Below are 24,805 nucleotides of genomic sequence, written 5' to 3' on the forward strand. Positions count from 1 at the left end.
AAGTTTGTTATTAAGGCACATGAAAGTTCACATGTTCCAGAAGGCATTTCTGCCAAAAAACACATTTGGATTTAAAAAAAAGTTTATGTTCAAATGGCTCTCCTGTGAAGTAGTGACCTGCAACATACGGCTAGTTTCCTGAAAGGAGTAACAAATAAAACAATAGCTGTTTCACCATCCTGAAATTCTTTGTGGTTGCTGTTCAGATTGACTTTGAGGTTGGTTGTGTTTTTCCCTTTCATCTCTGTTCCACACTACAATACATCTGCTTTTGTCCTTTCCAGCAATTGACTTTTGCAACCGACCACTGCTGGTGTTGGGTCTACTGCCTCCATTGTACACACCTACTGTATGGTCTGCGCTCGCCCCCTGATTTCTTCCCTGTCAGCTACTGATAGCTAGTGATAGTGATGCACAAGCTAGGCCTTTATGAAAAATAATCATCTACTGGCAGCATTTACTCCCCAGATTCAGAAGCTCAAACCACCCCCCCCCAAAAAAAACTATAACTATCATTTATGATGGTTTTATTTTAGTTCAGTTAGTTTTGCAGTCAAAGATAATAGTTTCAGTATAGTTGTAGTTTTTCAAATGTTTTTCTTAGTTATATGTCAGTTCACAACAGTTCACTTTCCAATTTTTATTTCATTTTAATTTCAGTTTCGATTACCATAATAACCTTGGTGTGTGTGTGTGTGTGTGTGTGTGTGTGTGTGTGTGTGTGTGTGTGTGTGTGTGTGTGTGTGTGTGTGTGTGTGTGTGTGTGTGAGAGAGAGAGAGAGAGAGAGAGAGAGAGAGAGTGACCCATATCATAACTTGTTTTGCATGAGAATTGTAGCTATGTGTAGTGAAAGTGATGAAGTATCCTACTGTACAGTAACACACCTGTCATTGCATGGTATGTGTGTACACATAATTATCTGTCTTTTATATCTCCCTGAGGCAATAACACAGTTAGTGAGTAAACCTCTGAGAATTCCATATGCTCATTGTAGGTGGGCCTACTCATTGGGTCAATATTTCCTAAAAATCCAGTTTCAAAGATAACAGATGTTAATCAAGTGTTCATTAAGAGGGTGCTATCTGGGGTGTAATAAGGCCTATTGTCACAGACCTGCATAATCAGTTGTGCTGCCCATTGACGGTAACACTCAAGATATGAACAGGAGTTTCCAGGAAAAGGCCATTAAAGTGTTTTTGGAGTAGGCAGTGGAATCCTTCTGTGACTGGTTTTAATTTGCAATGTGGTAGAAGGGGCAGGCTGACTCCTTCATTCATCTTTGTAGTGTATCTGAGAACTTTGTAAAATGTGATCTAACACTGTTATACAATAATATCATTATATTCTACAGAGGTTTATGGTATTGTTATAGCAACTTATAATCATATTTTTTATATAGTATAAGAAAAGGGACAAACATAATTTTTGTATGTAGCACATTAGATAGGCAGCTACTAAGTTCATAATATGATACAGATATATCCAAGTTATATAACTGAGATAAATAACATGCCTCAAGGCACCATCTGATTTACCATTATATATAAAGAAAGACTCACGGCGGTGGGCTAGATTTTGTTTCGTAAGCGCCATTTTGTCTTTTCAGTTGTGGGGGAGGTGTTTTCTCTCCCACACGGATTGCCAGTGAAGGCAGATGGAGATTTTAACCTTTATTGCTAACATACACTCAGTAATGCTACTGTGCGCTGCCATCCTTACTGTATGGGCCAGTGTGGAGACAGGACTGTAATGTCTGTGTGTCTGTGGAAGTGGGAAGGTCTGTTACTGTGTGACTAAACTCAATCTGTGAGGTCCAATAACTTTTACGGGGCTCCTCAAGGTTCAGTATTTAAGTCCACTTCAATTCCATTTACATGAGTTGTTTTTGAACACTGGAACAATGTTTTTTTGTAGAAATGAAACGTCAAATATCCAACTATAAACTTCAGCCCTATTGGTCTGAATGAATGTAATGTAATTTTGAAGCTGCAACATGAAAGTGAGACATTATTATTACATGTGATTGGTTTGGATAAACCACGCTCAGTTCTATTTGCTATCTATCATACCTTGCATCAAAATAAACAAGTGTCTTTGAAGAAAACTCTGTCTGACAACCTGCTCATTTTGACAGGCACTTGGAGGTTGACTCACATAGACACCCACTTCCAGTTTGTTTACATAGCAACAAAAAGAGACAATGATACCTATATTGTGATTCATTTTAAAATGTTCTTAGTGAACTGAGGGATACATGTAAGTGAAGCCAACAAGAGTGTCGGTTTTATGGCTGATTTGTGTGACCTCTCCCAAATTCTATGTTATTCGCTTAAAGCCATTTGCAATCTGAATTTGCATATTTACTATGGAAAAAATAAAGTAATTTATAATATTAATCATACGTTACCGAAATAGCCATCTTACTGTTTTCTTCAACTTTATACATCCACAATTTCACGATAGACCAAGTTAAATGACCATAGGGTTGTCTAACAGGTCCCCTGTATTCAGTAAGACTAAGGTATGATCCATAGAAATTAATTTAAATAGAATCTTATTTTTATATCAACAGTATATCTATAGGTTTTCTACTTGAAGATGTATTCATAGCCGCAGGCTTCAGTCACTTTCAGTTGACAGTTCTCTATCTGAGCATGAATCACATAACAGAGGGTGAAGCAGCAGTTGTTCAGCAATTGCCTGTAGATGACAGACTTCTACTCCTTCAAACCATATATACTGCTAGTTCTTCCACACACTCATTCATAAGAAACCATGTTCTGTACACTTCAGTGTTGTCCTTCACTGTAGAACAGCATGTTCCTCAAGGGGCCGATTCAGACCCAGGTTAAGCGTGCGTAAATGGAACTTAATTGCTTTTTTATGGACTGTATTCTGACCCTCAACTTAAGCATGAGAATAGCATGCTATTCACCTGCTATTTGTTTGAGGTGGAGATCTGTGCCGGAGGCGTATCTACAGATATGCCATATTCTGACCTTGACTTAATTCCCCAAAATTCCCCCACCTTTAAAAGCGAGGAAACCATGAATAAGGTCAAGTGAAAAAATATAAAATATGAATAATAGCATTCCCCATACACTGTCATGTATAAATTCATAAGAGCTATTAAAAATAGGTAAAGAAGTAATCCATTTGGAGAAGTGGATTCTCCAAACCCCCTCAGGGTTGCGTGCTTAGTCCCCTCTTGTACGTCCTGTTCACCCACGACTGCATGGCCGCGCACGACTTCAACACAATCATTAAGTTTGCAGACACCATGAAGCTGATAGGCCTGATCACCGAAGACGATGAGACAGCTTATTGGGAGGATATCAGAGACCTGGCAGTGTGGTACCAGGACAATAACCTCTCCCTCAACATCAGCAAGACAAAAGGAGCTGATCGTGGACTACAGGAAAAGGAGGGCCGAGCACACCCCCATTCACATTGGCGGGGCTGTAGTGGAGCAGGTCGAGAGCTTCAAGTTCCTCGGTGTCCACATCACTAAGGACCTATCATGGTCCAAACACACCAACACAGCCGTGAAGAGGGCACGACAACGCCTCTTCTCCCTCAGGAGACTGAAAAGATTTGGCATGGGCCCTCAGATCCTCCAAAAGTTCTACAGCTGCACCATTGAGCATCTTGACTGGCTGCATCACCGCTTGGTATGGTAACTGCTTGGTATCTGACCATAAGGCACTACAGAGGGTAGTGCGTACAGCCCAGTACATCACCCGGGCTGAGCTCCCTGCCATCCAGGACCTCTATGCCAGGCGGTATCAGAGGAAGGCCTTAAAAATGGTCAAAGACTACAGCCACCCAAGTTATAGACTGTTTTCTCTGCTACCACTCGGCAACTGGTACCGGATCGAAAAGGCCAAAAGGCTCCTGAACTGCTTCTACCCCCAAGCCATAAGACTGCTGAACAGTTAATCAAATGGTTACCCAGACTATTTGCATTGACCCCCTTTTTTTTTGCAATGACTCTATGCACACTCATTGGACTCACATGTACTACACTGACACACACACACACACACACACACACACACACACACACACACACACACACACACACACACACACACACACACACACACACACACACACACACACACACACACACACATACTTTCACACTCCTTCACACACTTTACATACGCTGCTATTACTCTGTTTATTATGTATCCTGATTGCCTTGTCACTTTTACCCCTACCTACATGTACATATTACCTCAATTTCCTCAACTACTTATATCCCTGCACATTGAGTCGGTACCGGTACTCCTTCTATATAGCCTCGTTATTATTATTTAGTGTTAAGGTTTTTAATATTTTTTTGTCACATTTTTTTGTCACATTTTTCTTACTTTTTCACTCTGCATTGTTATGAAAGGGCTCATAAGCATTTCACTGTAAAATCTACACCTGCTCTATTTGGCGCGTGACAACTAATTTGATTTGATTTGATTTTTGATTTGATTGTAAATACACGTAGCAATTTTTGGGGGGGATTTTCCACTTTGATTCTTGGAGACAAATGTGAAACCAGGCAAACTGAAAATCACATCAACATGACATGCATTGTGGCCCCTTTTACACAGTGACATAAGCTATAAATAGTTGTGCCATTATTCAGAATTTTTATTATGTGCCCTCATAATTTTAGTGTGTGAAATTTGGAGCCCCAAGCTATAAGCTTCTTTAGGGCTGAACCTGCCGAGTTGATGTATGCGTTTTAGAATGTTTTAATGATATAACCAGGCTTTTCTCCATTTTATTTTAAAATTAGATTTAAAAAAAAATATTAGCCACTATTGGGAGCCATCGTCAGTAGCTAATACCCACATACAGTGGGGCAAAAAAGTATTTAGTCAGCCACCAATTGTGCAAGCTCTCCCACTTAAAAAGATGAGAGAGGCCTGTAATTTTCATCATAGGTATACTTCAACTATGACAGACAAAATGAGAAAAGAAATACAGAAAATCACACTGTAGGATTTTTAATGAATTTATTTGCAAATTATGGTGGAAAATAAGTATTTGGTCAATAACGAAAGTTTATCTCAATACTTTGTTATATACCCTTTGTTGGCAATGACAGAGGTTAAACGTTTTCTGTAAGTCTTCACAAGGTTTTCACACACTGTTGCTGGTATTTTGGCCCATTCCTCCATGCAGATCTCCTCTAGAGCAGTGATGTTTTGGGGCTGTTGCTGGGCAACATGGGCTTTCAACTCCCTCCAAAGATTTTCTATGGGGTTGAGATCTGGAGACTGGCTAGGCCACTCCAGGACCTTGAAATGCTTCTTACGAAGCCACTCCTTCGTTGCCCGGGCGGTGGGTTTGGGATCATTGTCATGCTGAAAGGCCCAGCCACGTTTCATCTTCAATGCCCTTGCTGATGGAAGGAGGTTTTCACTCAAAATCTTACAATACATGGCCCCATTCATTCTTTCCTTTACACGGATCAGTCGTCCTGGTCCCTTTGCAGAAAAACAGCTCCAAAGCATGATGTTTCCACCCCCATGCTTCACAGTAGGTATGGTGTTCTTTAGATGCAACTCAGTATTCTTTGTCCTCCAAACACGACGAGTTGAGTTTTTACCAAAAAGTTATACTTTGGTTTCATCTGACCATATGACATTCTCCCAATCTTCTTCTGGATCATCCAAATGCTCTCTAGCAAACTTCAGACGGGCCTGGACATGTACTGGCTTACGCAGGGGGACACATCTGGCACTGCAGGATTTGAGTCCCTGGCGGCGTAGTGTGTTACTGATGGTAGGCTTTGTTACTTTGGTTCCAGCCCTCTGCAGGTCATTCACTAGGTCCCCCCGTGTGGTTCTGGGATTTTTGCTCACCGTTCTTGTGATCATTTTGACCCCACGGGGTGAGATCTTGTGTCGAGCCCCAGATCGAGGGAGCCCCAGATCAGTGGTCTTGTATGTCTTCCATTTCCTAATAATTGCTCCCACAGTTGATTTCTTCAAACCAAGCTGCTTACCTATTGCAGATTCAGTCTTCCTAGCCTGGTGCAGGTCTACAATTTTGTTTCTGGTGTCCTTTGATAGCTCTTTGGTCTTGGCCATAGTGGAGTTTGGAGTGTGACTGTTTGAGGTTGTGGACAGGTGTCTTTTATACTGATAACAAGTTCAAACATGTGCCATCAATACAGGTAACGAGTGGAGGACAGAGGAGCCTCTAAAATAAGAAGTTACAGGTCTGTGAGAGCCAGAAATCTTGCTTGTTTGTAGGTGACCAAATGCTTATTTTCCACCATAATTTGCAAATAAATTCATTAAAAATCCTACAATGTGATTTTCTGGATTTTTTTCTCTCATTTTGTCTGTCATAGTTGAAGTGTACCTATGATGAAAATTACAGGCCTCTCTCATCTTTTTATGTGGGAGAACTTGCACAATTGGTGGCTGACTAAATACTTTTTTGCCCCACTGTACATTTATAACTGTCACTTTAGTGTTAGTTTTCTTAAATTTTTAGCTTACATTTTGCATCATTCTATTCAATTCTGTGTACCTTTCTTTACTCTGTCATGTCTGTGTAGTTGTTCTTGAGGGTCGCTAGTATTATTAGATCATATTAATCTAACGTTGTACAATAATTTGGTACATGTAGCCTATTTGAATCATTATGGAACACAGACCACATGTAGTAAGTTAAACCTGGAGCCTGGCGCACGGTTCACGACGACTGGACCGTTGTCATAAAGTTTCATGATTAGTGAGGATTAGGGTAGATTTATAACTATTGTTCAACGCTTAGGCCTAATGTACATTTTTTTCCACCTTCCAATATTTCATGGATTAACCTTAAATATGACAACTTTCAGAATTAATTTAAAAACAGTATTTTTGAGTCATCAATATATTTTATGCATTAAGGCTCTGCAAGCCAGTTTTTTCCAAACCTTAAGAATATGCCTAAATAATCTATAAAATCTGAGTATTTTTAAATCTACCAGTTGGTGCTAAAACGGAGACAAATATGCATGCTGTATATTTAGATTGCTTTCCTTCTATGATGCTTATATTCTGAACCCTTTCTCTCAATGTATTTTAGTGTGTCTGATGACACATTTTTTTATAAAAGGCATACGTATTTAAAGGCATGGCTTAAGATAAATGTACTTAAAAACCCTATTGAATGAAAACTCCACAAGAAATTCTGTTGGCCAGCAAGTGGGAGGGTTTTCAGTGGTTTAACCTGTTGAGCAAGTGGGAGGGTTTTCAGTGGTTTAATTACATGTATTCATCGTGCGCATGGGAACCACGCCTGCAAAGCCCGTTATGCACCTGCATAACAGTTATGGGAAGCGTGGCTCTTTTTACTGACTCTGATATTTTCGACTAGTTCAGTAAAAGGAACAAATCTTTTGACTCATCTCGTTTATTTGAGTCAGTAATGCCCAGAGCAGGCAGGACCCTCTACCAGCGAACTATGAACTGAATACTCTAGAGTCATGATTCTACAAGCCTCTCGTTCACATGTCGTTCACCATAAGGGGCTTATTGGCGCTGTCATTTGTGACTGAGACTTGTAAAAGTGTGCTTTAAACAATGTACATTTGTTGATTGCTAGGCATACAAATACGATTATTTCTTGATACATTTTAAACAATGTCTAGTTGTGGCCTTAACCACACTAGATTGTGAATGACTCTTGGCGGAACGCATTGCTTGACTGCCATGAGGGTGATAAGCACAATATCATTCTCCATCTGCAGTAGCCCTCGAGTTCGAGTTTGTTGAGACTGTGTGTATGTTTTGGCTCTACAAAGCTCTCCATCATTTTACACTTAGTTTACCAGGTAAGTTGACTGAGGACACATTCTCATTTACAGCAACAACTTGGGGAATAGTTACAGGGGAGAGGAGGGGGATGAATGAGCCAATTGTAAATTGGGGATGATTAGGAGGCTATGATGGTGTGAAGGCCAGATTGGGAATTTAGCCAGGACACCAGGGTTAACACCACTACTCTTACGATAAATGCCATGGGATCTTTAGTGACCACAGAGAGTCAGGACACCCGTTTAACGTCCCATCCGAAAGACGGCACCCTACACCAGGCAATGTCCCATTGATAATAATAATCAATTAATTGCATTTATTCATGTGATCAATTACCAGTTTTAAACATGTACTTTTCTTATCTATGCTGTTATTGCTGCCTGTGCCTTCAGCATGATCTATTTTACAGTATTTCGTTCAGAGCACTGGGAGCACGTCTCCGGAGCCAGAGGAGCGCATATTAAATCTGCTGCCATTGAGGCCAGCAAGTCAAATGAACAACAAAATGAGAGTCACTCGGAAAAACGAATCATGAGTCAGTAAAAAGAGTTGTTAAAAAAGAATGAATCCTTTGCGAACTGCAGATCACTACAGCACAAGGTAAGTCTGAATACCAACTACTGATAAGTGCGTAGGAAAGGTGTTAATTTCCTAAGTCGGAATCGGCCCCCAAAAGAGTAGTGCCATTTACTGGCACACAATGCCAGAGAGACAGTCATGTGCTCTCTTCATTCAATAGATCAACACAATAGCTGCACCATGTTTGGTTATGGTTGGGTGTGGATACACTTGAGTTGGATCTTGTTTGCACCTGTCACATGGGAGCCACCTCCAGACTGGCTATATGCCCGCAGGTTAGATTACTGCTACCAGTAAACACTGATGTGTTTATTTTTCATCAGCAGTATTAGTCAGCTATCTTCTACCAATATTATTTGTCAGACCATAATAGGAGGGAAAGTTTGGGAAAATGTTGAGAAAAATAGTATTGTAATTCATGTGGCATGTATTCTGTTAACAAGACCAAAATCATAAGAGGTATGATAATTCAAGCCAATGTACATTTATTTACTGACCTTCACGATTGTTTCCACTGTATGGTTTCTGAAATGGCCTTTAAATGCAACATTATTTCTGAGTTTGTGAATGTATGAGAAGTGAGCCAAGGGCAATCTTAGTGGGCGCAAAACTTAGTGTACAGCCAATTTGCAGTTGGATCAACTATGTATGTATTAGGCAATGGCATTTGCATTTAGGGACATGCCTAAAATGTTCATGAGATCACACCAACTTGTGGTTTGTGTATTCCAAAGTTGAGCAATAGAGGTTATTAAATACACACATAACTCATTGTTCTCATAGCATTGACAGTAAACCATGCCCATATATGTGCACGCACACACAAACACACACACACACACACACACACACACACACACACACACACACACACACACACACACACACACACACACACACACACACACACACACACACACACACACACACACACACACACACACACACACACACACCTTATTGCAGAGGCTGTACTGTGGCCGATGTTGACACACACACACACACACTCACTCTCACACACATGCACGCTTTATTGTGGATGCAGATGTTGACAGTTAGCCTTTGAGTTGTGTAGGTGAATACCCATGACTAGGAATAGGCCTTGTGTAGGCACAGATGTAGGAGGCTAGCTGGACTGTGTGTGTAGAGTGTTAAACTGGTTGTGTGCAGAGCCGAGACGTGGGTGCTGTCTAGACATGATATCAGATATGTGAGAGGTCTCCCTACATGCTCTCACAAGAAAAGAGGCACCACATCTCACTTGCATGTTCTCTCACTTATAGGATGGGGGGTAAGTGATGTGTGAAGATGTCAGGGAAGGTGGTAGAGTTTTTTCCAGAGTTTCTGATTGATTAATGAATGTAACTAGAGTTTCACATTATTATTTCACGTTTCGAATAGTGAACATGGGAACTTCCCCTTCTTCAACCAAGGAGTGTACTAGCTACCTACAATTTGTTTTAATACTTTGAGTAATTGCTTTTTAATCTTTGAATATCGCATTCAAATTAAACTTCTGGACTTGAGCAGTGTTAGTATGCATATGTCTGTGTAACAAACTATCTTAATAAATTAAATTGGAATGCATCCATTTTAAGTGGGAGTTTTTGCATGGAGCAATCCGCTCAGATATGATGTAAAACGGGGTAATGTGCATTGACGCTAGCTGCGCATTGACACTAAACAAAGACAAAACTTGTACTTTGGCAAGTTCACTAAACTTCACTTCATTCTTGGTGACAGATGGTTAACCTATGAGGCTTAAGAAAGTGTTATTTGAATCAACTGAAATACATTTTGGTATTTTATTTTTTTAACCTTTATTTAACTAGGCAAGTCAGTTGAGAACAAATTCTTATTTTCAATGACGGCCTAGGAACAGTGGGTTAACTGCCTGTTCAGGGGCAGAACGACAGATTTGTACCTTGTCAGCCCAGGGATTTGAACTTGCAACCTTCCTGTTACTAGTCCAACGCTCTAACCACTAGGCTACCCTGCCGCAGCCGTGTTAAGTGTTAAGTGTTCTTTCAAAACTTGGCCAATATAATTATCTACTACTCACTATAATTAAATATCAACTGTCAATAAAAGCGTCATAAAAAAATTAAGCTTTTATTAAAATGTCATAAAGCCATTTTCCATGTGAAAATCACAGAAAGGCTGACAATGTAATTTAACTAAAGTAATTATGATTAATAAGTTACACGGGTATATGGCATGCCGATGACATGCACAGCTTAAGTTACAGCAAACAGCACAGCATGTCGCCCTGCCAATGATATATTCAGAGCTCAGACGTTGTAACAAGACCAAAATTCGATTAGAACATTTTGTTTTACAATAACCCTGTTGCTTCACATGTCTATTCAAAATGTTAATAATTCAACAACAGAATTCTTAAATTGATCTTAATTTTTCATTGTGTAATACAATATCAATCAATAGAAGAAGAGGTCTAAAATTATTCAGAGAACATATACACAACCCTTTTGTTTGAGAAATAACATTGCGCACATGCCAAAATGGACTCAAATCAAATCAAATCAAATTTATTTATATAGCCCTTCGTACATCAGCTGATATCTCAAAGTGCTGTACAGAAACCCAGCCTAAAACCCCAAACAGCAAGCAATGCAGGTGTAGAAGCACGGTGGCTAGGAAAAACTCCCTAGAAAGGCCAAAACCTAGGAAGAAACCTAGAGAGGAACCAGGCTATGTGGGGTGGCCAGTCCTCTTCTGGCTGTGCCGGGTGGAGATTATAACAGAACATGGCCAAGAGGTTCAAATGTTCATAAATGACCAGCATGGTCGAATAATAATAAGGCAGAACAGTTGAAACTGGAGCAGCAGCACAGTCAGGTGGAAGTTGAAACTGGAGCAGAAGCATGGCCAGGTGGACTGGGGACAGCAAGGAGTCATCATGTCAGGTAGTCCTGGGGCATGGTCCTAGGGCTCAGGTCCTCCGAGAGAGAGAAAGAAAGAGAGAAGGAGAGAATTAGAGAACGCACACTTAGATTCACATAGGACACCGAATAGGACAGGAGAAGTACTCCAGATATAACAAACTAACCCCAGCCCCCGACACATAAACTACTGCAGCATAAATACTGGAGGCTGAGACAGGAGGGGTCAGGAGACACTGTGGCCCCATCCGAGGACACCCCCAGACAGGGCCAAACAGGAAGGATATAACCCCACCCACTTTGCCAAAGCACAGCCCCCACACCACTAGAGGGATATCTTCAACCACCAACTTACCATCCTGAGACAAGGCTGAGTATAGCCCACAAAGATCTCCGCCACGGCACAACCCAAGGGGGGGGCACCAACCCAGGCAGGATGACCACAACAGTGAATCAACCCACTCAGGTGACGCACCCCCTCCAGGGACGGCATGAGAGAGCCCCAGTAAGCCAGTGACTCAGCCCCTGTAATAGGGTTAGAGGCAGAGAATCCCAGTGGAAAGAGGGGAACCGGCCAGGCAGAGACAGCAAGGGCGGTTCGTTGCTCCAGAGCCTTTCCGTACACCTTCCCACTCCTGGGCCAGACTACACTCAATCATATGACCCACTGAAGAGATGAGTCTTCAGTAAAGACTTAAAGGTTGAGACCGAGTTTGCGTCTCTGACATGGGTAGGCAGACCGTTCCATAAAAATGGAGCTCTATAGGAGAAAGCCCTGCCTCCAGCTGTTTGCTTAGAAATTCTAGGGACAATTAGGAGGCCTGCGTCTTGTGACCGTAGCGTACGTGTAGGTATGTACGGCAGGACCAAATCAGAGAGATAGGTAAGAGCAAGCCCATGTAATGCTTTGTAGGTTAGCAGTAAAACCTTGAAATCAGCCCTTGCTTTGACAGGAAGCCAGTGTAGAGAGGCTAGCACTGGAGTAATATGATCAAATTTTTTGGTTCTAGTCAGGATTCTAGCAGCCGTATTTAGCACTAACTGAAGTTTATTTAGTGCTTTATCCGGGTAGCCGGAAAATAGAGCATTGCAGTAGTCTAACCTAGAAGTGACAAAAGCATGGATTCATTTTTCTGCATCATTTTTGGACAGAAAGTTTCTGATTTTTGCAATGTTACGTAGATGGAAAAAAGCTGTCCTCGAAATGGTCTTGATATGTTCTTCAAAAGAGAGATCAGGGTCCAGAGTAACGCCGAGGTCCTTCACAGTTTTATTTGAGACGACTGTACAACCATTAAGATTAATTGTCAGATTCAACAGAAGATCTCTTTGTTTCTTGGGACCTAGAACAAGCATCTCTGTTTTGTCCGAGTTTAATAGTAGAAAGTTTGCAGCCATCCACTTCCTTATGTCTGAAACACATGCTTCTAGCGAGGGCAATTTTGGAGCTTCACCATGTTTCATTGAAATGTACAGCTGTGTGTCATCCGCATAGCAGTGAAAGTTTACATTATGTTTTCGAATAACATCCCCAAAAGGTAAAATATATAGTGAAAACAATAGTGGTCCTAAAACGGAACCTTGAGGAACACCGAAATTTACAGATTCCATCTTTGTGTGTCCGTCATCAGTACAACAACTTGAAAAAGGCTGCCTTATTATCTTCAGTGAATATACAGTGAATATGAATTGTATTAAAAGTACAGTAGTCTAATGTTTTTAAATATAAAAACAAAATACAAATATAGTTTAGAATAAACCATATAGAGTGCCTTCAGAAAGTATTCACACCCCAGTGTGTGGTGAAAGTAGACTAAACCAGTTTTTCCTTTAGGATTTTGCCTGTGCTTAGCTCCATTTTGTTTCTTTATATTTGAATATTTGGATTCTGTACAGGCTTTCTTCTTTTCACTCTGTCAATTACGTTAGTATTGTGGAGTAACCACAATGTTGTTGATCCATCCTCAGTTTTCTCCGATCACAGCCATTAAACTCTGTAACTGTTTTAAAGTCACCATTGGCCTCATTGTGAAATTCCTAAGCAGTTTCCTTCTACTCTGGCAACTGAGTTAGGAAAGATGCCTGTATCTTTGTAGTGACTGGGTGTATTGATACACCATCCAATATGTAATTAATAACTTCACCATGCTCTGCTTTTTTACCAATCTACAAATAAGTAGAGGTATTCATTAAAAAACTGTGTTAAACATTATTATTGCACACAGAGTTAGTCCATGCAACTTATTATGTGACTTGGTAAGAACATTTTTAATCCTAAACTTATTTAGACTTGTAATAACAAAGGGGTTGAATACTTATTGACTCAAGACATTTCAGATTTTACATTTTTATTCATTTGTAAATGTTTTGAAAAAACATCATTCCACTTTGACAATATGGGGTATTGGGTGTAGGCCAGTGACAAAGAAAACTCAATGTTATCCATTTTAAATTCAGGCTGTAACAACAAAATGTGGAAAAAGTCAAGGGGTGTGAATACTTTGAAGGCAGTGTACATGTCGCTTTGGCCACAGAAAAAGAAATAAACAATAATCGAGGCACAAACAGATCCCTTGATAGACATACAACAAAACATAATTACGATAGCTGCTACACCATTACATTCAACCTTATATGCATATTCATAGAATATTTATTTAACCTTTATTTAACTAGGCAAGTCAGTTAAGAACAAATTCTTATTTACAATGACGGTCTACCCCGGCCAAACCCAGATGACGCTGGGCCAATTGTGCGCCACCCTATGGGACTATGGGACCCAAATAACAATTGTCCTTTTCGATAGAGTTAAAATGCAGTAACCACAATGACTGGTATTCCAGTTGAGCTGCAAGCTGGTCAGCAGGACAATGCATTACGAAGCACAACAGTAAAGGCAATCTTAGCTATTCCATAAAATCAAGAAAAAAATACATTCTCCATCGAAACTCCAGGCACCATTTTTCATCTACCTATCAATTTTGAGATTTGTTGCTATTTTGGTCCATTAATATTTTCAAAAAGTAAACATAAAATGTAAAAATCTTGATGAAAATGTGTATTTTCTTTAGTTTCTCATCAACATTTTAATGAATTTCAACCACTTTAAAATGGACATACAGCAATCATTTCAAAGCTCACTACATTAAATTACACATGATTTAAAATCACATTTCATAGAGAATGTTACACACTGGACTATATTTAGTTAGTAACTTACTCTGAAGAGATAGTAATAGTGTCTAAATAGGCATTTGGCATTTGGTAGTCTAAATTCAGTATACTTGTCTTTAGCTGCCATTTTCCATAAGTCAGACTCTTCCCACACGCCAGCTTCAGAAGCATCTGCATTTACCAAATTTTGTTTGGTTATCCTTAGATATATTCTCAAGACTTGCCCAGAGGGAATTGTTGATATGTTGTCAATTTTGTATTTTCGATCAAAAATAAATCAGGAAAATGCACCAAATGGATGTCTTCAGTATTTTACAGATAGAAAGATTTTTTAAAAGTATTTATCTACAACCTGCTCTGTACAAGTCTGGTCCTGGAGTGTCTTAACAAAAGGAAACCAAAATATTTAAACTGACTTTATCCAGTGTCCAGAAAAATGGATTTGCGCGATATGGAAATATGAGATATTGCCTCGTTTGTATAATTTAATAAAATATTTCGGAATAATTGTAATACAAAAAAGGATTACATGTGTCTACATTCAACTGGTAAAAGTTGATTGTGAAAATTACACCATGAGGGTATGGTGCCTAACCTTATGGTGCTGGAGCCGCCATCTCAAAAGCATTCTCATTTGGTAACCCCAAGATCATTCACAGTACGTAAAAATGTCCACTATTCAGACTCTGTAAACACCACACTTGCTGAGTATCAGGCTTGAATAAAAAAATCTGCTATGTTACATTGATCGCAATTATCATCTGTGCAATCGACAGCTTTCCACTTTGCAGATGGATACAGAGCTGATCCATTACAATTTGCAGAACAACACTTTCACCCAGAGGGAACGCTTGATTTAAATACTGGCACCCCTCTCAACCAAAAGCTTGCACAACAATGCACATTGATGGCACAAGAGCCAAGGCAGGAGCGGCTGCTCCATATTAGAGATGTTCGCTGTCTGTCCACCAGTGTAGCGACTATCAGTGCACATCACTCAGTGCCACCTGTTTAATGACCAGAAATGACCTTCAGGTGGCCTGTACCATTAGCAACTTTTGCTTGGTTGGAGTAGTGAAGCCCCATGGACTCCATCTCCAACCCCTTCCCTTTCAATAAAACGGCAAATGATTCAATCCTCAGTGTCTGGCTGGACCCCCAGCATGATGTGGAGCTCTTCGGCCGAGTAGCCCAGAAGGTTCTGCAGGTCGCAGACGAAGCGGTAGACGTAGCGTTTGCCCGATGTCTTGTGGATTATGTTCTTGTCGTAATAGTATCGCAGGCCACGGCTCAGCTTCTCGTAATTCATCTTGGGTTTGTTCTTCCTGCGTCCCCAGCGTCTAGCCACCTGGGGGAGAGAGAGAATGATAAACACCAATGGAAAACAGAACCGTTTACTTCATATTGATGTTCTCTGATAGCTCGTGTTGAATACTTTTCTGGTCCTGTAAACCCTTTTGGCCATATCCTCCACAACCTGATATACACATATTGTATGAGGACAATTGACACTCACCTCATCTGGGTCGGTGAGTTTGAACTCCCAGCCGTCCCCGGTCCAGCTGATGATGGCCTGACAACTCTTATCAGTCAGGAGCTCCAGCAGGAACTGCCACAGCTGGATAGGACCACTTCCTGTTGAGAGGAAAAAAGAGGCAGAGGAGTCAGAAGGCGATCAAAAGGCATTGTTTGCTTATACTCAACTGCAGTGTACTGTTTTGAACTGGGGTTGACAGAAAGATGGATAGTATTCCATACAAGATGAGATGTGTTTGATTGTGTCACCGGGTTCATGAACTCACCAGTAAAGCCAGCCAGCACTGCAGCAGCTATGACAGGCTTTCCCAATTCCACAGGCTCGTTCCTCTCCTGGACGTAGTCCTTGAAGGACAGGCCCTGCTTCTCCAGACTCAGTGGGCTGCTGTTGTACTCGTCCTCAAAGCTGTCGTGGGACGGCACCCTCTGGTTGTCCGCCAGGGAGGATTGGCTGCCCCAGGAGTGCAGCATGGACTCTGGCCCCTCGATGCTATCCACACTCTCCAATGAACACAAACTCTGGTCCTGGGACAAGACTGTGGATAAACAAAAAAGAAGAATGTTTAGTTCACCTGAAACTGGATTAGGTTTAGGAACTATCACTGAAACCAAACACCTTTTAGGAATCGCTTACGTGTTGCCTTGTTTTTTTCTTTTTTTTCTCTAATGTGACTTTGATCGAAAATTAACACTAATTAACATTGATTAATAGTTTCTAGTCAACAGTAGGTTTGCCTACTCACAGGCTTTGGAGAGCTGCCCTGTGCCTGGGTTGCTCCTGACGTAGCTGACGTTGACCGTGCTCAGCTGGGGCTTGGAGAACATGGAGAACTCCTGATCTGGAGTCAGCAGGGCGGTCTTGTCTGAGGTCTCAAACAGCTCTCTAAGGAGACTGTCGTTGTTGTCAGGCACCTGCAGGGCACACTGGGTCTCCTCCAGACTAAAGCCTGCAGAAAGAAGAGAAGAACAAACAAACGCCCACTTAGCTCATCTCATCACATCTACCTCAGAGACATCTCTGGACAGCTTAAGGCTTCTGTTGTTCAAATGAAGCTGAAGCCAAACTGTTTTGTCTATCTGATGTTTAATTAGATTTGAAGCCTCTGGTGGTTAGTTTGTTTTTCTAATGGACACTCACCGCTAGAGCTCATCCAGTTAGTTACGGAGGGCACAACACTGCTGAGGCTTATGGATTCTTCTTTCTCTTGACACTCTGGAAGAAAACAATGGAGGACAAAAGTCAGGAACCAGCAGAAATACTGTTATTTGATTTTAGCGTGTATCTTTAAGACAAAGGGTACAGTAATTCCACAGGACAAAAAAAACATTTCCACCCTAATATAACATTTTGATAGGTGTCAGAAACCTACTCTTTCCGCCATCTGCCTTCCACACAAACACCATCTGACTAAAACGTTCCAATGCCATTGTTACCTTTCATCATCTGGTCCAGGTGCTCCCACAGGATGTCGCCCACAAAGTCTGGAGCCAGGTCCAGGAAGCTCTCCTTACCCAGGTCATACAGCTCCTGGCCGTTCATGTCAAACTTAAAGAAATGGACGTTGGCCAGGCTGAACTCACTGGCCGCCCAGTGCAGCCACTGCATCACATGCTGCTTGGTCCACTTACGAGGGTCTGTGAAAGAGAGAAAGTAAAAAGATATAAGGCTTAATATAATTTCAAATTACTAAAAATTTCAAGCACAATTCCATGGACACTTCACCAAAATACACAAGTCTTCATCTTGATTTGACTTAACTAGGCTTACTTTTTAATGATTAAAGAAAACTCGAAAATGAGCCCAAAATGTCTTTGACCTCCAATCCAAATTGGGTAGAAAATTAGCAGGAAATACAGCAAGGAAACAAGCACAAAGTTAACTTAATATCATCCTTGTAATTTAAAAAAAATAGAATGGAAATTAAGAAAAAGGGAGGACGATAAGTGATAGAATGAGCAGGTGTAGAAGGTGACTCACTGTTGGAGATGCCATAGCAATGTTGGACCTTGGAGAAGCCACTGAAACTGTCCTTCAGGGCCTGACTCATCACTGCCTTACTGCAAGGGGTCAACAGGGGAACAGAGCAGGGGCCCATGTCTGGAGAGAAAAAACACATCTTTGCTTACTCTATGAATCAACCATTCTAGACCTTTCTTGTGTCATAACATAGTTTAATGTTTCCACAGCACCCGCATCCCTCCTCAACCCAACCCCCCCAAAATAATAAATAATAATTTAAAAAACATTTGTGAACTAACACTCACACTTGACTTTGCTACTTTATTGAGGAAAAATATATTTACTATGACTGTGATATGTGGTTGTTCCACCTAGCTATCTTAAGATCAATGTACTAACTGTAAGTTGCTCTGGATAAGAGTGTCTGCCAAAAGCCCCAAAATAAATGTTAAACCATATATATTTAAATAGGGTTCAGGTAGACTAAAATGGCTAACTGCCATGGACCTGGATGGGAGTTTCACTTACAAAGTTTGGGTTCTGGATAATTGTTAATCAAAAACTATGTAACCACAAATCAACACTTGTTTTTCTGTTAATCATTAATTAAAAATAATTTGTATGCCAGCAATCAGTTGATCTACATTGTTAACTTTGTGACATAATGTCTGGCTAATAACTGACTAATAGAGTTGTGAAGAGTTTGGTCTGACTTTGAGCTAGGGTGATTAGTTGGTATAGGTGTTATGAAAGTGACTGGTGTAAAGTAGAGGGCTCTCTCTAGTGATGTGACACTCATTCGTAGGGTGTGGTGGGGGCATACCGTGTGAGAAACAGTTGAGGCCAGAGGGCACCTCCTGAAGAGACTGGTCATCGTCTGAGGGGAGGAAGTATCCAGAGAACAGAGACATGGGATCTTCAAACAGGTCAAAGGCTGCCTGCCGCTGTAGAGGACAAACACATAGGAAAACAACACACTGTTAGTTAATAAAAAAAGACACAAATTGTTTTCTTTGGCCTGATCATTTGAGAAAGCCCCATACTACTGTTTGTCTACATAATTGGATAAATTAGGTGAGACAAGTATAGCCCTGTCCTGATGACCAACAGCTGATCACCCATAGATACTGTGAATCATTTAGGAAAAACTTAATTCACTTCTTCAAACAGAGTCTTATAAGATAACAGAGCAGGCAAAAGCAAAGAGAGAAAAAATGCTTTATGTGGGCACTCCCTTTCAGCAGAACCAATCTGTCATCATTAGTCAAACACATCAGGCTTTTCATATTCTCCCAGCCAGGCTGGACGACCATATATGGTGTTCCTGTTCCGTAGCGTAGCAGACCTAGAATCTTCCCTTGAGGCAGCTGGCATCCGTTCAGCTCTGAGCAGTTCAGCTCTGAGGGTTCACACAAACAGCGTGGGCGGCTGCTTTGTGAGAAGAAAACAAACTCCACCCACTCCTCCCCCTCCATCAGCCTCTCTCTCTTTTCCCTCTCTCTCATCCCCTCTTCAAATCAGGTTAGGGAAACCAGACTCTTCTTTACAATTTGATTAGCTAAGATGGAGCCCCTTTGAGATGAGCTCACTGTTTGAATCTACACTGTACCCATCTCAACATTAGCCCTTTACAGATGCAGATGAGACTTCTAATGACGTTATACTACCAAGCCGCACATGAAACCTTAACAAATCACTAGGACATTGATAGTAGTGATGTACGCTAAAGTGGCATAGGTGCGCCTGTAAGTCTAATACTGTAAGGCACTTATGATTTTTTATTTAAAAAAATGGAGGGCTAACTCCCCACACTCGAGGTGGAGAAACAAACACCATCTCCTTTGATCCATAAAGTGTTTAATGATTCATCTATTTGTCCTTAGAAAAGGTAGGCTGCCACAAACAGGGCCCTCAAGGTCCCGAGAGCCTTTTTTCTTCCTAGTTGCCAAGGGGACTAATTACTTTTGTGGCAGTAGAGAAGGTGGAAAAGACAGAGACTCTTGTCCATCAGCTCCCCAATTATCCTCACGTTTAATATGTTTGGTTTTATCATCTTTCCTTTCATCTCTTCTCTTATGGAGAAGGAGAATAGCAGCCCCGAGTGTGCTGCGAGACATGCTGGATTTGAAAATAAATCTCTGCTGACATTTGATCTTTGGAAATGTGCATTCTTAACTAAGTAGCCTCGAGTAAAGGGTGGTCCTACTCCAGTCCTTGAGAGCAATTTGGTGTGCAGGCTTTTGATCCAGCCTTGCATTATCAGTTGTGATACAGTAGTCCTATATGTACTATACACAACCATCTCCAGCATTACAATGTATGCAATTGTCCTACTCATCTACTGTATTAGTGGCACAGCCTTGTGAAGTATCACCTTGAGGCTGGACCGGTAGCAAGTCGACAGAGGGGCCACTTGGTCCATGCTGAGGTCACACATCAGGAATCTATAAGTCAATTCAACAGAAAAACTTTATGAGTAACACTAATAAACATAAGTAATGACATCACACTGGATGGAAATTAGTATCATATCTTTCTCTAATGGTTGTAATACATTTTACTATAATGATATTTAATTATATGCAGCCTATAGATGAACTGTTCTCCTAAATAGTAACAACTGCAACAACTACATATTATATTACAATGTCTTATTATATACCGAGCACATAATGGCTTAATAGAGCCTGAATTGCTAGACTATTAAATGAAAATACATTATATGCTTAAAGCCTGCACATTGAATTCAATAGTCTAATGGACATTGACACACTTATTCAAAGCAACCTGAACATATTGATATGGCTAGCTTGGGGAATTACTTACACATGTAAAAAAAAAAATCTACAATTTCACACGCCATAATTTCCATGACATCACAAATTGCTGAGACAGAAAAAGCGCATAATTGTCTCATCGGTCAAAAATGTAAAGTTTCTCCGAAATGACTCGGCCCCTCGTCATAGTGCACCGTGGTTCCTCATGTTAGATTAGCGGCCGCAAATTCAATAGTGTTTCCATTGACGTATTCAATAATTCGTAAAGATTCATATCAGTGTTAAATTAATAATTACCCCAACATAAACCATGGAATGGATTTATCTTTGCGAATTCCACCCCCCAAAATGTTTTCGAAAATATTATGCAGAACAAAAACAAACTATTAACGAAAGCGGTATTGAGTCAAATGCCACATTGACAGATTGTCTGGGAATATATCAAAGAACGGGGGAAGATAAACAAATAAGGGAACAACCTACCTACCTGTTGAATTGATCGGCGGCTTCTTAAAACAGCAACAGTGTAAATTACAATCCTTTTCGATATGGAAAAATTATCCTATTCAATATTGTATGTTCACAAGCCTTTTGTAGCCTACTTTCCAGATACAGTGACCAGTGTAAAATGCAATCAAAACAATGCAGTCGTGTTTGTTCGTGTGTGTGTGTGTGTGTGTGGCGAGTGTATCCAGTCAACGAGGAAGTGCAGCTCTTTTTGCTGTTGCTCATAGCGCGCTGTGTTGCACATTCAGTGGGAGGAGCGAGCAGTAAACAAATGGCCAGCAGCAGTGCGTGGATAAAATCTCTCAAGCCAAGCCAGGGGGGAAATACTTATAACAAACTGTGTTGTGATAATTGCGTTGTTTGCTATAAAATGTTTCATATGCCTTACCACCGTGATATATGGGCCTAAGGCCAAAACAATAAGAAGACACAGTGGCAGAATACATTCAACCATACCTTTGTTTCATCACAAAACCGGAGAGTCCACTGAGCGAATTGCATGTAACAAACAGTTAGATGACCTAACATGGTCAATCAAGTTAATGTTAAGGGCAGTTTTGGACTAATAAACAACTATTGATTTATATAGTGTGTGTGTGTGTGTGTGTGTGTGTGTGTGTGTGTGTGTGTGTGTGTGTGTGTGTGTGTGTGTGTGTGTGTGTGTGTGTGTATATGTATATGTGTGTGCGTTCGTGCAAGTAGAAGTCAGAAGTTTACATACACCTTAGCCAACTACATTCAAACTCCGTTTTTCACAATTCCTGACATTTAATCCTAGTAAAAATTCCCTGTTTTAGGTCAGTTAGGATCACCACTTTCTTTTCAGAATTTGAAATGTCAGAATAATAGTAGAGAGAATGATTTATTTCAGCTTTTATTTCTTTCATCACATTTCCAGTGGGTCAGAAGTTTACATACACTCAATTAGTATTTGGTAGCATTGCCTTTAAATTGTTTAACTTGGGTCAAACGTTCAGATAGCCTTCCACAAGCTTCCCACAATAAATTGGGTGAATTTTGGCCCATTCCTCCTGACAGAACTGGTGTAACTCAGTCAGGTTTGTAGGCCTCCTTGCTCGCACACGCTTTTTCTGTTCTGCCCACACATTTTCTATAAGATTGAGGTCAGGGCTTTGTGATGGCCACTCTAATACCTTGACTTTGTTGTCCTTAAGCCATTTTGTCACAACTTTGGAAGTATGCTTGGGGTCATTGTCCATTTGGAAGACTCATTTGCGACCAAGCAATAACTTCCTGACTGATGTCTTGAGATGTTGCTTCAATATATGCACATAATTTTCCCTACCTCATGATGCCATCGATTTTGTGAAGTGCACCAGTCCCTCCTGCAGCAAAGAACCCCCACAACATGATGCTGCCACCCCCGTGCTTCACGGTTGGGATAGTGTTCTTTCGGCTTGCAAGCCTCCCCCTTTTTCCTCCAAACATAACGATGGTCATTATGGCCAAAGAGTTTTATTTTTGTTTCATCAGAGCAGAGGACATTTCTCCAAAAAGTGCAATCTTTGTCCCCATGTGCAGTTGCAAACCGTAGTCTGGTGTTTTTTATGGCGGTTTTGGAGCAGTGGCTTCTTCCTTGCTGAGAGCCCTTTCAGGATATGTTGATATAGGACTCGTTTTACTGTGGATATAGGTACTTATGTACCTGTTACCTCCAGCATCTTCACAAGGTCCTTTGCTGTTGTTCTGGGATTGATTACACTTTTCTCACCAAAGTACGTTCATCTCTAGGAGACAGAATGCTTCTCCTTCCTGAGCGGTATGACGGCTGAATGGTCCCATGGTGTTTATACTTCCGTACTATTGTTTGTACAGATGAACGTGGTACCTTCAGGTGTTGGGGAAATCATCCCAAAGATGAACCAGACTTGTGGAGGTCTACAATTTTTTTCTGAGGTCTTGGCTGATTTCTTTGGATTTTCTTTAGATTTGTGTCCGGACTATGTCTTGTGGAAGGATGAAATAGTATGAATAAATTCATCAAAATAACATTTTTAATGAAAATACATCAATCATTATTTGAGTATGTTGGTAACCATTGTATAAAAGTTATAATGCCCTCAAAGCCAGTGTTAAGAGGATATATTGGCACGAACAACACCTGTGCCAATATTTCGTCCAAACACCGGCTTCTTGGACATTAACACTTAAGTGTGTGTGTGTGTGCTCTGGCTGTGTTCAGTAGAGAACAACATTGTTGAAAGTTCAGATAGAAATGAATTGTCTAGATATGATATTTTTTGTCTCTCTGTCAAGTAGGTCTAGCAATTAATCATATCACCTCTATTCATTTCATAGGGACTACTAGTATCTTCAATGTGTATATTGTCATCCACCTGAACTTAACTCTGTTGATGCTGTGCTGTATTGAAGGTTTTTGTTGAAGCTGGGTTGTGTTCATTAAACAAGGAAGTTCCAATAGTATTATACCTCCTGTTTCACTATGTTTTCTTACTTGTTGTGCCTTCTGAACATTACCTTGTCCTTTATTGACTTCTTCTCTGTCCGTCTCTGTAGAGGCCTATTGTTATTATTGCTGTATTGACGATGTTGTCTTCTGTTGTTATTTCCCCAGTGGCCTGGCTGCGTTGGGCTGGGTTGTGAGGTGGTGGTGGTGGTCTCTGTGCGCTGGTTTAGGTGGAGAGGCAGAGGCTGGAGGAGTGGCTGTGGGTGTTGAGGTGGTGCCCGTGCCAGACCATGCCAGGGGCCAGAGAGGGCTGAGTAGATAGCAGCTGAGGCGCTCTGCTTTGCCCTCCCTATAGACACTGGTAGGAGGCAGCCTCAGCAATGGCAACAGACCCTGGAACAGGTGAGGAATGGATGAGGGGAGACGACACAGAGAAATACACACACAGACGTGGTACAGGACTGTACTACAACAAGCAGGCTTCCCCAAACACGCACACATACACACACGCACGCACGCACGCACGCACGCACGCACACACACACACACACACACACACACACACACACACACACACACACACACACACACACACACACACACACACACACACACACACACACACACACACACACACATTACTTTTTAGGCAAGGGTCATTCCATTGGAAATGAAATGTGTAGGCATATTTGATCCGACCCCCTTTTGAGAAACAGTTGACTCAGTCTCCAACTACGATAAGACAGTCATATCTTATTCTTTCCCTTCCTGACTGTGATTTACATTTTAGTAATTTAGCAGATTCTCTTATCCAGAGCAACTTACAGGAGCAATTAGAGTTAAGTGCCTTGCTCAAGGGCACATCAGCAGATGTTTTACCTTGTCGGCTCTGGGATTCAAACCAGCAATATTTTGGTTACAGGCCCAACACTAGGTTAGTCAGGTAAATCATTGATGTGACTGAGGAGGAGTAGATATTATTTACCTTGTCTAAAATATTTCCCCTGAGGGGTAAGAAGGTATGGCAACACAGATAGTAGGAGAGATATCTTCCACTGTTCTGTTCTCGCCACAACATGTTCTTCCACACTCTCCCTCCCTCCCTCACGCACACACGCAC

The 24,805-nt window shown here is 41.0% G+C and overlaps 1 protein-coding gene across 2 annotated transcripts; it reads right to left on the minus strand.

Annotated features, from left to right (window-relative positions):
• Positions 1-13,921: 13,921 nt before the first annotated feature.
• On the minus strand, positions 13,922-21,457 carry LOC112257945 (protein C-ets-2). Of its 2 annotated transcripts, none has more exons than XM_024431900.2 (10): positions 21,238-21,457; positions 20,348-20,417; positions 18,797-18,917; positions 17,992-18,111; positions 17,448-17,648; positions 17,152-17,226; positions 16,757-16,960; positions 16,280-16,549; positions 15,994-16,112; positions 13,922-15,825 (listed from the first exon to the last, which is right to left on the minus strand). In XM_024431900.2, the coding sequence occupies exons 2-10, from the start codon at positions 20,408-20,410 to the stop codon at positions 15,610-15,612; spliced, it is 1,389 nt and encodes a 462-aa protein (XP_024287668.1). In that variant the 5' UTR covers positions 20,411-20,417; positions 21,238-21,457; the 3' UTR covers positions 13,922-15,609. The 2 variants fall into 2 exon arrangements, with proteins under 2 accessions (XP_024287668.1, XP_024287669.1); XM_024431901.1 differs by having other exon boundaries at positions 21,234-21,457.
• Positions 21,458-24,805: the final 3,348 nt, after the last annotated feature.

Source organism: Oncorhynchus tshawytscha, linkage group LG09, assembly GCF_018296145.1.
Source record: "Oncorhynchus tshawytscha isolate Ot180627B linkage group LG09, Otsh_v2.0, whole genome shotgun sequence".
Lineage (NCBI taxonomy): Eukaryota > Metazoa > Chordata > Actinopteri > Salmoniformes > Salmonidae > Oncorhynchus > Oncorhynchus tshawytscha.